At 40.4% G+C, this 16,416-nt stretch overlaps 1 protein-coding gene across 2 annotated transcripts in view; it reads left to right on the plus strand.

The window, feature by feature from the left end:
* DCC (DCC netrin 1 receptor) overlaps window positions 1–16,416 on the plus strand; it is a 1,118,040-nt gene that overhangs the window by 1,067,969 nt on the left and 33,655 nt on the right. For both annotated transcript variants that reach the window (XM_077282231.1, XM_077282240.1), the window contains exons 26-27: window positions 3,612–3,767; window positions 10,520–10,732. In XM_077282231.1, coding sequence (XP_077138346.1) covers window positions 3,612–3,767; window positions 10,520–10,732 — 369 coding nt within the window. The remainder of the gene's footprint in view (window positions 1–3,611; window positions 3,768–10,519; window positions 10,733–16,416) is intronic.

Genomic DNA, 16,416 nt, shown 5'->3' on the forward strand with positions numbered 1-16,416 from the left:
AAAGAAGAAAACCTCTCCTTCGTCCTCACCATAAAATTCAGCATCACAAGTATGCAAAAGAACATCTAAACAAGCCTGATGCATTTTTTAAACAAGTATTGTGGACTGATGAGAATAACATAGAATTCTTTGGCGCTCAATGATCAAATGTATGTGTGGAGAAAAAAGGGCACAGAATTTCAAGAAAAGAACATCTTAAGCATGGAGGTGAATCAATCATGCTCCCTGTGTTGCAGCTAATTTCATGAGGAACATTTCACAGGTAGCGTGAAGAATGGATTCAATGAAATTTCAACAAATTGTTGATACAAACACAAACATAACACCATCTGTAAAAAAAACCTCAAGTTGAAAAGAGGATGACTTCTACAAATGGATAATGATCCTAAACACTCCTCAAAATCCACAATAGACAACCTCAAAAGGTGCAAGTTGAAGAATTTACCATGGCCCTCACAGTCCACTGATCTGAACATCATTGAAAATATGTGGCTAGACCTCAAAATAGCAGAGGATGCAAGAAGACCCAGGAATGTCACGGAACTGGAAGAATTGTCCAAGGAAGAATGGATGAAAATCACTGAAATAAGAATTGCTATAGGAAAAAAAATGGAGACACAAAGCGCAAAATAGGGTCTTATCCTTTAGATAACCAAGAGAGCTTTCTTAGAATTGCTCACCTGATTTTGTTGAATGAAGAGCATGTAACGATTTCGGCTGCTGCAGATCCACAAGCCGATCAACGGCCGTGTGACAATATAAACTGTGCAGGAGGTGTGGGTTAAATCCGCGCTGCCTTAATGATGAAGTTCCAAGGATAATAAATTTAAAAGGTGGTTTATTCAACGCGTTTCAAGGTCAGTGCGACCTCTTCTTCAGGAAATTCCACATACAACATACCGACGGTATGTTGTATGTGGAATTTCCTGAAGAAGAGGTCGCACTGACCTTGAAACGCGTTGAATAAACCACCTTTTAAATTTATTATCCTTGGAACTTCATCATTAAGGCAGCGCGGATTTAACCCACACCTCCTGCACAGTTTTAATTGAAATAAGAATTGAAAGACTCTTCCCTGGCTTCAAAAAGTGTTTACAAGATTTGATACTTTCAAAAGGGGGTGCTACTAGGTACTAACCATGCAGGGTGCCAACATTTTTGCATCAGCCCATTTTCCTTTTTGTAATTTTTAAAATGAAAAAGATGAATATATATATATATATATATATATATATATATATATATATATATAATATATACTCAATGGTGGCCCAGTTCCAACGCATCGCGTATTCTAAAATGTGTGTGTATGTATATAGCAGCCACATAGTATATAGCACAGGCCACGTAGTATATAGGAGCCATGTAGTATATAGCAAATAATACGTGGCCTGTGCTATATACTATGTGGCTGCTATATACATACATACATATTGTAGAATACCCAATGCGTTAATACAGGCCACACAGTATATAACAGTGGCCACGCAGTATATAACACAGCCCACGTACTATATAACACAGCCCACGCAGTATATAGCAGCCACGCAGTATATAACACAGGCGACGAAGTACATAACACAGGCCACGCAGTATGTAACACAGGGCACGTAGTATATAGCACAGCTCACGCAGTATATCACACAGCCCACGCAGTATATAACACTGCCCATGTAGTATATAGCAGCCACGCGGTATATAACACTGCCCACGGAGTATTTAGCAGTGTAGGCACCATATCCCTGTTAAAAAAAATAATTAAAATAAAAAATTGTTATATACTCATCCCCTGGGATCCAGCAAAGCTCTGGCAATGCGAGCGCGGCAGCTGCCATCTTCCGTTCCCAGGATGCATTGCGAAATTACACAGATGACTTAGCAGTCTTGCGAGACCGCTAAGTCTTCTGGGTAATTTCGCAATGCATCTCTGGGAACAGCAGATGGCGGCCGGCGCGAGCGCATCGTCGGACGACGGAAGGTGAGAATAGCAGGTTTTTTGGTTTTTTATTATTTTAAACATTACATCTTTTTACTATTGATGCTGCATAGGCAGCATCAATAGTAAAAAGTTGGGGACACACAGGGTTAATAGCAGCGGTAACGGAGTGCGTTACACCGCGGCATAACGCGGCCCGTTACCACTGTCATTAACCCTGTGTGAGCGGTGACTGCAGGGGACTATGGAGCGGGCGCCGGGCACTGACTGCAGGGGAGTAGGGTGGGACTAATCGGACTGTGCCCGTTGCTGATTGGTCGCGGCAGCCATGACAGGCAGCTGGCGAGACCAATCAGCGACGCGGGATTTCCGTGACGGAAGTTGCCGACAGAAAGACGGAAGTACCCCTTAGACAATTATATATATAGATATATATGTATATGTATATATATATATATATATATATATATATATATATATATATATATATATTGTTTGCCAAAAATACAAAGGAAATGTGTCATGTTTAAATGTAGGTCTTTTAGAGATCATTTCATCTTCAAGTTGCTTAAATGTTCACAATAACAGTAATTTTGACCAGGGGTGCCCAAACTTGTACATGCTACTGTACATGTTAGATAAAAGTTGGACAAATCAATTGATTTCAGTAAGACAACCAACCATTTAATGCTGATGCCTGTTAAAAGAACTATTGGGCATGTGTACGGGCAAATAATTTGCAGTAAATCGAAGGTCACTTCTCCACCGCAAGATTTGGCTGCTGACAGGTCACGATGTAGAGTTCTCTTTGAGGCCGTGTGCGAGTTGCCGTAATGCCCCTATTTTCTTTTGTTTTAATGGTAACCCGTTGTGTAGCCCTACCTTGGAGCACTACCATATAACATGTCATGGAAAATCCTAAAAACAATATAATATTTGAAAATCTTGCCATTCAAAAGACAAATAATACCGCGCTCCGATGGAAAATTGTTTTTATGTTGACACGCCGGTGACAATAAGTTAGGATAATTCAATTTTCTCCCCTTCTCCTCTAGTAATACATTTCAGCGAGCGCATAGTAAGAGACAACGCGCACAATATCACATGAAAATATAGTGGCAGGCGGAGGCCAAATCTGTTTTTGTTTATCTCCTTTTCCCCAATGTTACGGCATCCGTTGGCTGCATATAAAACCTGACGGCGCACAGTAAATTGCTTCTGTGATGTAGGACTGCGGAGTTGTAAAAACTCAACGTGATTTGTTTGAACATTCAGACTCCCAAACTCTTAACATTAGTGTCACATCAAAATTCAATTGTCAACAACCTGCAAAATTTTCTACAGAGTTTCCATCAGATCCGGTCACGGAATAATGACCTAGAAAAAAAAACTGTTATGAAGCAATGGAATATTGATTGATTTCCCATAAATATAAATTAGAGTCGGTAGGGATGATACTTTATTTTGCATCATATCTACATTGTGGGTAGAGAAATGCGAGGATTCATTGCATTAGTTGGAAAGGCTGGATCGTATTCATTTGACACTAATATTTCTTAGATGCTCTCGTAAATACCGTGCATGAGCATTTATGTGACTCTAAGCTTGTATACTGCCATATTATATTATTATACTGCTATATTATGCTACAAGATGATTTATGCTCTTATTACAGCGGTTGTCAGTGCCATACCAGTGCCCACACTAGAAAGCGCCCAGTATCCAGGAATACTTCCATCGCCAACCTGTGTATATCCCCATCCGCAGTTTACGCTACGTCCTGTTCCTTTCCCTACTCTTTCAGTGGATCGGGGCTTCGGAACTAGTCGAGGTAAGGATTAAAAAAAAAAGTTTAGGAAGTTCTAAATGTTTGCGGGATGAAATTTTGAAACTGGTGTAAGGCATAACCATTATTTTTGGGGGATGGTTGTTGAGGTCCAGTTATGGTTCCTTGCGTGAATGGTTCCCATTTTCATGTTTTTTGATGAACGAATAAACTTACACATTCAAAAATGGTGTAAGTGTAGAAATTTTTGAGGTTCAAATTATATCAAACTCTTAAATAATTCAATACATACAATTATAGGTAGGAACCAGACAAAGCAATTGGAGTAGGAACTAAAGGTCCCCATGCAGAGTAAACCAAAGTTGGCCGATATTGACACGAATGGCCAACAGTTTAATGTATATGGGGGCTTCTTGATTCTTCCCCTACGGATAATTGTTTTTCCACCAACCAATCCTTTTTTCTTACCACAGATAAGCCTGGCAGTGTTTATCTCGTAGAGAACAGAGGAGTGCTCCTGTGTATGGGAAGTTGGGGAAGATGCCAAATAACTTCTTCTGACAGCTATCTAAAGTGTATGGAGGTCTTAACTGTTGAAAAGATTTGGCTAAAAGGAAATCCTGATCAGAGCCAAAGCTAGATATTGTTGGGTTCAAAGCAAAATTTGGGTTAAGTCCACCATCCCCAAGATGCTATCTTCTTGCCACCATTGGACACCACCAGGATTTGGTGGGGTTGAACCTTCTATGGCTACACTGCTTGTTGTTGACCATTTTTTGTAGACTTTTTTTGAATACTTTGTTATGAATAAATCAGATTTTAGCCTAGGACTGGTGGATGGGTGTGAATCAAATCACTCAAGAAGCTAAATGGGTGGCCGAGAGCACGTCTAGAGTAAATTATTACTCACAAGTACTGTATTGTACTTTTTTGCTACCAGTAGGCATTTTGGTAGTCCTAGTGTTGTCCTCCAAACCTGCCTCACAAGAACGTCCCTTCCCACTTACATCCTTCAGACATGTATGAACAGAACATGTCCTGATGTCAATATGAACCTCAGGATGGGAACTACTCTGTTGTGTCTCCCAATAATGTAATTCTTATCTAAAAACTGGTACTGCACTAGTTATGTTTGACCCATCTTCTTTCATGGCTGGTGCAGGCTGTTCTTCTGTTGGCCATATGTACTTTATTTACTTTGTTGTGCATGTAGAAGACTTGTCACCTTGCCGAATATATCTGTTTTAGTAAATTAGTTTATAAAATAATCTTTTTGCTAATCTCAGTGCAGGCGGGTTGTCTGTTATTCTACCTGAAAATGTATCAATGAGTCGAAAACTGGGTGTTACAAGTTAAGGGGCGTGTCACTACACACTGTCCAATCAGTGATGAGAGTGGCAGACAATATAGGGACACACCCCTTTGAGAAGAAGACTTGTGACATCCGGTCCATATATTCATCCATTTGTAGGAGGAATTACATAAGAATGGCGCTACATAGAGTTATAAGAAATGGTGGCCCAAAATTGTAATTTTATGAAGAATCCAAAGATATAATAAAATAGTCAGACCAGAAGTGGTGACAGCTCCCCTTTAAGGTGCATTAACCATTAATTTCGCAAAGGTGGCTGACTAGGGAAGCAAAATTGAATAGAGATTTTAATAGTCTCTAGTTCTGAGTTCGCATCAAAGGCGCGAGCAGTGAGATGATGATACAAGTGCTGCCGTCTACGGTGACACATTACACCTTCAAACGCAGAAAACTTCAAAGTTGTATGGTAATATGCTCACCGGCCTTGGAAATAAACAGATCCGCAAACTGTATAACATTTTTACAGCAAGCAAATTGCTTTTCAAAAAGCCAAGCAAGGCTTGTTTCGATAGCGACGATGGTTGTTACGGCAAACACCTTAAAGACTACAAATTTGAACAAGAGGAAATATTGTAAGACAAGGAAAAAATTATTGGGTTCTCTCCGTCGAAGGATTTGTGACGCTGTTTTTTTTGTCAGAGTTTAGCTCTGGCTTCTTTCAAGTCTTCTTGTAAAACTCGGAAAGCTTTGCTAGTAGATGCCATGGCAAAAATCTACAAGGCGGTTGGAAGAAAATTTAACATAAAATCAAAATTCAACACCAATCCTAAGAGCAAACTCAAGATAAACGAGATTAAAAAATAGATCCACCTATGTAAGAAATCTAATGTCAGATTATGCCCACTCTCCGAAACACAGATACTAAACTTGAAGCTTCTGTATCCACGGTCCCACCCTATGTAACAGGGCCCCTACCGACCATGTACCAGAGTCCCCACCTACTATGTAACAGGGTCCCTACTGGCCATGTAACAAGAGTCCCCACCTACTATATAACAAGGTCTCTACTGACCATTTAGCAGAGTCCCCACTTACTATGTAACAGGGTCCCCACCTCTTATGTGGCAGAGCCCCCACCTGTTATGTGGCACGACCCCACCAACCTGTAAGAGAGTACCCACCTACTATGTAATAATGCCTCCAACTAATTAATATGTAGCAGGACTCCACCACCCTGTAGCTGACTCCCTACCTGCTATGTAACAGAGCCCCCAACTACTATGTAAGAGAGCACCGACCTACTATCTAACAGGACCCTTATTATATAGCAGGAACCCACCACCCTGTAACAGAGTCCCCACCTACTAGGTAACAATGCCCCCACCTATTATGTAACAGGGCCCCCACCTACCATGCAACAGGGCCCATACCTTCTATGTAACAAAGCCCCTGCTAACTATGTAACAGAGCCCCCAACTACTATCTAACAGGGCCCCTACCAACCATGTAACAGAGCCCCCACCTACTATGTGACAAGATCCCCACCTATTATGTAAAAGCGACCCACCTACCATACAACAGAGTCCCACCTACTATGTAACAGGTCCCTCATTTACTATATAACAGAGCCCCCAACTGCTACATAACAGAGCCCCCACTTACTACTTACTATGTAAGAGTGCCCCCACCTACTATGCAACACGGCCCCACCTATCATGCAACAGGGCCCCACCTACTATGCAATAGAGCCCCTACTGAAGTGACCATGCAACAGAGCCCCCACCAACTAGGTAACAGGGCCCCTACTGACCCAACAGGGTCCCCACCTACTATGTAACACAGCCCCTGCTAACTATGTAACAGAGCCCCCAACTACTATGTAACAGGGCCCCTACAAACCATGTAACAGAGCCCACACCTACTATGTGACAAGATCCCCACCTATTATGCAACAGAGCCCCCACCTACCATGCAACAGGGCCCAACCTACCATACAACAGAGTCCCACCTACTATGTAACAGGTCCCTCATTTACTAAATAACAGAGCCCCCACCTACTATTTAAGAGTGCCCCATCTACTATGCAACAGGGCCCCCACCTACCATACAACAGAGCCCCCCCACCAACTAGTTAACAGGGCCCCTACTGACCAAACAGGTCCTCCACCTACTATGTAACAAGGTCACCATCCTCTAAAGATACACCCCTAATGCAGGTTTTGATGTTTCTGACCCTAACATTGCATAATGTTTTGCTTAAAACATATTGTTCATACCAATACAGATATGTGCACTATTCTATTTCCCAATGTTGTTAAAGGAAATCTGTAATCAGGTTAGAGCTACCTAATCTGAGGGCATGATGTAGGGACATAGACCAGACTCCAGTCTCCATAGACAGGGGTAGCAGCCATTTTCGGGTCTTGCAGAGTACAGCGTGAGAGCTGGAATGACATGAGCACGTAGACCGGTGAGACATGACCGTGAGAGACCTATGCAGCCTCGTTTTTAAGGCTGCATGGGTCACTCGCAGTTACGTCTCACCGGCAATAATGTCAAGGCCAAAGCTTATAAATGCCATTATGACTCTATATATACTGTAGGTAAAATATAAGTATCTGCATAACCACCTAATAATACCGAAACATCAGAACCATGATGAAGCAGATTATAATAATCCATAAATGCTAAAGCATACATAGTTACATAGGTTGAAAAAAAAGTTCTAGGTCCATCAAGTCCAAACTTTCTCTTAAAATGTGTAAGGAAAAAAAAAGAAAATCGTGTGCCGCTGTCTTATTGTTAAGTATCAGCGCATACGGTATATTACTAGAATAAAACTGAATCAATTGTCATTGGGACAATGAAATTCTTTATGGTGAGAGCCGCAGTACGATATCCAGGATGATGTATTATCACCGGGGCCGTGAAACCTTATTTTATGTATTTTCTTTCTAATTCCACCGTGAAGTCACTGCCTTGTTATGAGTCATTTTAGCGGCGTCCTCACATTTCAATTTACAAATTGCTTTGTCTATCATTTTACACCAATTACTTTCATGTGTTCTAATAATTACCTTGAATCTGGCGGGGTCGATTCAAGGTAAAAAAAAAAAATTGGGGGGAAAACTTAAATATATTTTATGGTTCATCTAAAGAATAAGTTTTCGCACTTAAATAAAAGAGAAAGTCAGAGGTCAATCTTTTACATTCCAAGCCAAATACATAGACGGACCCCCCATCTAATCTACAATATGTCAGTTATAATATCATACAGGGATATTTTATATTAAAACGTTTTATTCAACCAATTTTGTTACATTTGTTCTCCTTAAATATCTCCTCCACTTTGGGCAATCCTTATCTGAAAATTTACTGTTCACAAACCTCCAGCGATCAATTGTAATCACTTGGCGATAAGTATTCAATTTCTCTGCAGCACTCCCGCAGGAGAAATGAAGTATTACACTATGTCTGACTGTAATGCTGGACACGATGGGTCATCCAGAGCGAGAAACGCTCTTTATATCCATTCCCTACTCCGATTATGATATCAGGACCCTAAGATTGGATCCCTTCTATTAAATCTAGCTTCTAAAAGGGCATATAAAAGAGACTTTTTTGTTTTTAAACTAAACATCCCCTTTTTAAAATAAAATAAAAGTGTCATAACTAAGATACCATTTATCACATGGTTTGTCAATCAAGTTATTGACTTTAAGGGGGCATGTGTGGCACCAAGGGGACGTAAAACTGGATTTTCCATTTCCAACCCCCTTTTTCGACTACTATTATACCACCATGGCGACTACTATAACTATCCTCTAACGGTTTGTGCATCTATTAGACATTATTATGCAGAAGGCACCAGTGATGTTTCCTCTGAAGTGTCTTCTTGGACGTCTTTTGCGGCATTTTTTATTATTATTTTATATATAACATAATGGTGGTTTCCAAGAGAAAACCTCCAAAAGAAGAATCGGTCACTTTTTTAGCAGCTTAACGGCTTCCAAAGCATGAAGCGGCTAAATAAAGTTACAAAAGACGGAACACATACATAGCAAGTCGTTTCGGAATTTTTTTAGTATTTTTTAGGCAAGTGCCAGGCAAAATCAGCCTGAAAAAAGAGCATCGAAAAGAAATCGAAGAAAAGTTGATAACCATGACAAGAGTTGGCACCTATAATTTCCGAAAAATGAGAAATACCTTAATAGCTCTTAGAATTAGAATTCATGGGTAAAAAAACCCCTCAAAAACCTGAAATAAAATCGAACGTAATAATAAAATGAATGTACTATTATTAATACCAAAGCTATCATAAAAATTGTAACACTAGTAGTAGTAAGAAACAAACACTACGAAATTTTGGGGTCCACAGAGTGAAAGGAGGAAAAATTGTAATCTTTCCATCCCCAAAATATGATATTTTTGCCCTGTCTCAAGATCAGCACTGTTCTCAGATCCTGAAAGACTGCGAATATTGAGGCAGGAGGGTATTCCAATCTCCAAAATCCTATCCCAATATACAGTAGGTGTAATTAAAAATAATATTAACAAATATCTGCAATCAGAAATGTAGTATAGTTTATCTGATTCGCTATGCATCTTTCCTCATGTGCAGTTATCGCGGGACCTTAAGTATCCATGATTACGATCACTAGCAACTAGCTAACTAACTGTCACTCAATCAGTAACCATGGATACCTAAGGTTCTACAATGCCTGCACATGAGGAAAGAGACATAAAGAATCAGAAAAACTATTCTACATTTCTAATTGGTTATTTGCTAATTACTATTATTCCACCTACTACATATTGGGATAGGATCTTGGAGATGGGAATACCCCTTTAAATAGACTCCATCCTCCGCCCCTTACATTTTTTTAAGACTTCACTATGAAAAAGTTAAAATAATCATAACTTCCAAAGTATGAGAGGCAAAAACAAAACAAAAATGCTGTCTCGGAGGGCCAAAAATGGCTTAGTCCTAAAGAGGTTATCCACTACTTTAGCATTGATGACCTATCCTCGGGATCAGTGCCTGATCGGTTGGGGTCAGACACCCGGCACCTCCGCCGATCAGCTATTATCTGATCCTCCTTTGATTAGGAGGCGGATGTGTAGTACCCTGCCACGGCCATTATCAGAAGATGGCCAGCTCCGTAAGTGAGTGCCACCGCCAACACCGATAACAGCTGATCGGCGGGGGTGACGGGTGGCGTACCCTGACCGTTATTGATGACCTATCCTAAGGATAGGTCCTCAATGCTAAAGTAGTGGGCGTCTTTAAGGGATTAACATATTTGACTTATACTATACGGGCAGTGAAACAATAAGAATCTTTGACCTTCTAATTCATGACATTTTATGCTGTGTTTTACTATTTTAATGTTAAATATTTTTTTTATTACATGGATATTAATATGTAATATTTTTTTCCAGGCTTTATGTCACTAAAATCTTTTGACCTGACTTTTTTTTTCAGTAGTGAATGAGACTCAACAACCCCAGCAGTCGTCCATGATATCTCACACGCAGGCAGAACACCCCAGTAGTGAGGATGCTCCCAGTCGAACGATCCCTACTGCTTGTGTCCGGCCGACGCATCCCCTGCGCAGTTTTGCCAATCCCTTGTTGCCTCCGCCGATGTCTGCGATGGAGCCTAAAGTTCCTTATACGTCGCTTTTATCTCAAGCAGGTAATGTCTGGTTTGCTTTATTCGGTGGGTCCGACGTCGTCTTAGACTGTTTGCTGCAGTTGAGCAAATCTTTGGAAATTTAAATTTGCCAGATTTATCAAATTTTTTCCAAAATATTTAATTATTTGTGTATCACAAGTGCTTCAATTGGACGGAAAAGACATGTGTCACATTCCAAGGTCTCCTAGCATTGTAACCAACTCTTTTACAGCTATTTACCACACACACAGCTTAGTAATGTCAAAGGGCACTTACCGTATACAGCTCTGGCTAAAAGGATAATAGTTGTTGTTCACTGTTGTGCTGTCACACACTCTGTAATGTTTATTCTGTGTTTTTTATAAAGCTTTTTTCCCCTTATTTCTATGGTTAAGCTTTGAGCTTTGACGTCCTCTCACTATCCAGATTTACCACAAAAGGCTGCTGTGTTCCCTGCTTCTGCTTTTATACAGTCTATAATAATTCCTCTTGGTTGGCTGCACTATACAATGTAAAGTGAAAGCTGCAAGGCAGGGCCGGACTGGCCATCTGGCATTTCTGGCAAATGCCAGAAGGGCCTGTGTGGTCGTGGGCTGCCTTGTCTGCTACGGTGTTAAGAGAATCCATGTTCTCAAGACACCCATACTGTTAAGAGTTGTGATGGAGCAAAAAGTTGCTGACTCCGTCGTTTACCCCAATAGTCCACGGGTATCATTAGAAATATTGGTCTTCCTTTCCTCCATCCAATATTAGTAATATATCCCATCTGGTGCTCGGGGATTGGGACAGCATGGGCCTGTGTGATTTCAAATGCCAGGACTGAATTTCAGCCCCAGTCCATACCTGCTGCAAGGCGTTATTGGGAAGACCTCCTGGTCTTGTCCGGTGTCATGTGCGCTATCTTCTGTACTGTGCAAAATGGCTGTAGAGACTTTAAGCGTTTTGCTTGAATGGAATTGCAAATTTTTCTAATTCACCGGGTCAAGCTAATTCCTTAAAATTTGTCAAAATTACAATTTGCCTCAAATCAATTTGCTCATCACTAGTGATTATGTTTGCGCAATTTTATAGCTCAATAATTCATGATTAATCACATATGGTTTTATACATAAATAGCAAAACATTACACTGAAAGCCCTTTAAGGTGATCGGCAGAAGACCAGGGATAAGGGATAACGTTGGCCGAATCCACTGGTTTTATTGGAACCGGTCAACCATCTAACGTGCATGGCGGGCCCTGACAGGGTAAAAGAAGATTAGGCATTTTTAATTTTGGTTCCAATCTTTTTATACACCATCTACCATCAGCTTACTTTACTCTTCCTGATGAAAACACATGCATGCTCGGTTGAGGAGGAGTCCGAGAAGCTCGTTGTCAGTCGAATGCTCTAACTCATTCCACAACGTTTCCTCCTTGCCTTTCTTGCTTTATATTCTTCACCTGCACGATTTCTGCAGTTTACTAGCATGTCATGATAATGTATAAAAAGGTGGACACATCTGCACTAGAGCTGGTATGTATGAGAGTCTTCTCACTGGGGTCTAAGAGGTAACGTTTTTCCATGTGGAGAGTGACAAGCCAGGCCTGACATATCAGAGTGAGGAGACTTGTATGCCATGCATGCTGGCCTGGGAAATTAAATATGCAAATTGCCTCTGCAGAGAGGAAGAGGACTAGAACTTTTGCGCCACCTATTGCATGAAGTAATCCTAAAAGTCAATATCGATCCTTTAATGAGCCTTGCCGCGTGACTTAGGATAAAAGCCAAACGGGAATCTTAATTTGTAAATATGGTGTGTCGAGGTGTTGCCCCTCATCAGTGCAAAGTATGAGATATGATTTGGCTGTATGAGAGTCTTCTGACTGGGGTCTAAGGGGCAATGTTTCTCCTTGTGGAGAGTGACAAGCTAGGCCTGGCATCAAAAAACACTAGAGACTCCCAGCCAGGGTGCAGGCATGCATAACCGCTGGAAGAGGCACCGCCACACATCCGGAACCAAGCCCCATCCGGCGATCACTCGGTGCCCACGTCACAAGATGGTGTCACTAGGTACCCGTCACCTGACTGGATCACATTACCACCCAGGATGCACTGCAGACTCATGTATGCACATTAAGTTACCCCCCAAAAAAAATAAGCCATACCGCGCAGGCGCATTACATTACTAAAGGAAGACCGCTCCTCTGTATGTTATCGCCCACCTCCATGGTAACAGAGCAACACAGGAACTAACATAATAGAAGAAAAAGGCTGCCATTGCATTGTTCCTATTCATAATATCTCAAAGAATCTATGCAATCGCCAAATCATTAATAAAAAATGGATATGTATAGAACATTAAAGATGATCTTTAGCCCTGGGATGTCAAAGTGAAGAGACTTTTACTCCATGCATGCTGGTCTGCGAAATTAAATATGCAGAGAAGAAGAGGACTTGGAACACTAGTGCCACCTATTGGAAGCAGTGATCCTAAAAAGTCAATATCAACCATTTAATGAGTCTTGTCATATGACTCAGGATAAAAGCCAAAACAAATTTGCAATTTGCAGATCCAGTGTTTTAGGGTGTTGCCCCTCATCAGTGCAATGTATGAGATCTGATTTGGCTAATTGAGAGTCTTCACACTGGGATTTAAGGAGTAAATTTTCTCCTTGTGGAGAGTGACAATCCAGGCCTGGCATGTCAGAGTGAGGAGACTTATATGCCATGCATGTTCCTATTGGAAATTAAATATGCAAATTGCCCTTTCAGAGAGGAGAGGACTTGAACTCTAGTGCCACCTATTGGTAGTAATATTGAAAAGTCAACTGAATCGGACATCCAGTTGTATCCTCCACGGCAGCTGGAACAGGATACATCTTTATCCGGCTTCCTCTTCCGACACCTCTTGCCGGTCAGAGGATGTAGGTGGCAGAAGTAAAGATGGCACTCGTCCGGCTGCCACCGAGGACCAGACCGAACACTCGACCAGGACAGAGCAAATCGTTTTTGCTTATTTCTGTAGTTCACAACTTTTTCCGACATATGAAAATCTTTTTGGGTTTTCGTTCTCTATTTTGACACGTCAAAGTCATTCGGATTTAACTTTCTTACTTTATATTATATTCCGTGGAAATCATTTGATTCCCTTTGGTTTCATAAATATTTTATTGCCATTCTTTAGTCAGGGTTTCTGCATGTAAAAACAGCGTCGTGTTCTCCTTATGCCTAATCCTGAGATAAGATGCTAGATTCCTTCGACGAGCGCCGAGTTGCATCCCGTCAGTTCTCTACAATAATCATAAACACGGCCATATAAGTGATTTGGTTTAGTCCGCTTTCATGTAAATTGAAAATGTTTGATGGAGTGTTAAGCTGACTGCATTATAGATCTGACATAAATTCCATACTTTTCCTTTACAAGTGAAAATTCCCTTAAGCTACTAAAATAATCATCTGCATTTCAAGCAAAACCAGCTTTAAGAGAAGTTTAGAAGCCTATGGAAGGGTCTGATCTGCCTCAGATTGTATATTATTTTACATTAACATTTTCAGAGCGGTTTCCTTTAATGTTTTCTGGAGAGTTATTACCGGGAAGTGAATTCCTTTAAATATCTGGAGGCAGGTGAAGGGGAGATTAAAGTGAAATGGTCCCTCAGGTTTGCGAGATCTTAATACAGATCTGATATATGCAAAATGGAAAAAGGTGCAGATGTGCTGTAGTGGAGGTGAGCTCGTCTCTTGGCGCATTGCTTTACGATTTTAATCTATGGTTTTATATAGGACTAAAGAGAATCTGCTTTAGCGTAACTTAGATGCAAACACAATACAATTTTGCGACAACTGCAGTTAAATGCTCACCCAAGAAAATTTGTTGCTAGGTCAAAACTGGCCTGTTTTTGCTCTTATTACATTCCTGCTGTTCCACCGAGTTTGACGTTTTTTGTTTTTTCTAAATCCGCCATATGGTTCCAGAAATATGGGCCTTTTTATTTAGTGCCTTTATTTGTGGACTTTAATAGAGTAAATATGCAAAACAATCTAAAGACACGCCCCGGAGGAGCCTGTGAGTCACGCACCCTAGCTACAGACCTTAGACAGCATTACATAAGAAAGCTCGTATCTCTGGAACCGTATGGTGGATTTTAAAAAGACAAAAACCAAATTACTCAGGGGAACAGTGGGGAAAAAACATAAGCATTATCTGACTACTTTGTCCTTTTAACAGGCCCTCTTTAACCCCTTTGCGCACTTTTTTGTATTCATCAGAACAATACGAGGCAGATACCAGTTATAATGCATAGCAGGCTACTTACTGTAACAGCAGCAATAGGTGTTAGCTGCTGTCACTACTGGTTAACTATTTAACTGCCACTGGTCAGAAGTGACACCAGCTCTCCCAGACATGATCTTGGGGCATCAAAGAGTTACTATGGCAGCCGAGGGTATGGCTGAGCTTCAAAGGTGACCGTGATTTACACTACACACTGCTATGTTATGGCTGTCACTCAATTCTCTTGACAGAGGATAAAATAAGTTACTGGTCTCAGAAAATGGCAACACAAACAATTGTTTTCACAAGTTCCAAAAAAAAACCTACTAAAACATAAATAACATTATATAAGTTTGGTAGTGCCATAATCATACCAACCTGGAGAAATCCATTGTCAGGTCATATTTACAGCGCAATGAATGCTGTAAAAACAAAGCCAAAAAAAACAATGGCAGAATTGCAGTTTAGTTCCAATTTTACACCACTTGGATTTTTTTTTTTACCAGTTTTCAGTACATGATACGGTAAAATAAATGGTGCCAGTCATAACTACAACTCATCCCGCAAAAAATAAGCTCTCATACAACTTCTGTATGTGGATGGAAAATAAAAAAGTTGCGCTCTTTGAAATGGGGATAAAGGAAAGGGCTTTTTTTTATCTTTGTGAACTTTTTTTTACTTACGGTAAATGCATGTATTTAAGGCTAAAAATAATTTTTACAATTAGGTTTACCTAAAATTTTTGCACCGTTAGGCGTGGCATTGGTATTGTCAGTGGCACGTTCATTACTCACATCCATAGGACATTTATTTATTGATTATTTTAAATACAATATTTGCCCGTATGACATCCATTTTTTTAACATATCCATTCTGCTTAATGGTGTAGTCTGATCCGAAAAATAGAACAGACTACAACTTGATGATTGTGCAAAAAAACGCTCAAGTGATCTATCCCATTGGCTTGGATTGGTCTTGCACGTTCAACTTTGATGTGCTCTGTAGTCATAAATCAGCTGAGAATAGCTGAGAAAAAGACGGATATGAGTTATAAATTGTCCATAAGAGTGAGCTTACTAATAGATTCTCAGTTAACTCATTCTACATCCAACAAGGCAGAAGGCAAACAATGCAATTTTGTTAATAAAATCCAATGCATAAAAATGATATATAGCTCCGCATACATACATTTAAATATAAAAAAAACTCCAAAGGTGAACAACTTTAAGGAGTCTTAGTGGTTGCAATTTTGCCACCTATATGATACCTCTAGAACATTGAGCCGAGCCTTTATGGTGACGTGCAAACCCCTACGTGGCCTATAATACCGATATAAGGAATTTAGTGGGCAGAGATGGCTTTTTGGCCCCTATGTAGAACATTTTGTGGGTAATTGCACTTATTAATGGTTCTAAAGGAAATTAGTCCTCTTGAATGAGGCTACACTTGCT

Source organism: Ranitomeya variabilis, chromosome 1 (assembly GCF_051348905.1).
Source record: "Ranitomeya variabilis isolate aRanVar5 chromosome 1, aRanVar5.hap1, whole genome shotgun sequence".
In the NCBI taxonomy this organism is placed as follows: Eukaryota; Metazoa; Chordata; class Amphibia; order Anura; family Dendrobatidae; genus Ranitomeya; species Ranitomeya variabilis.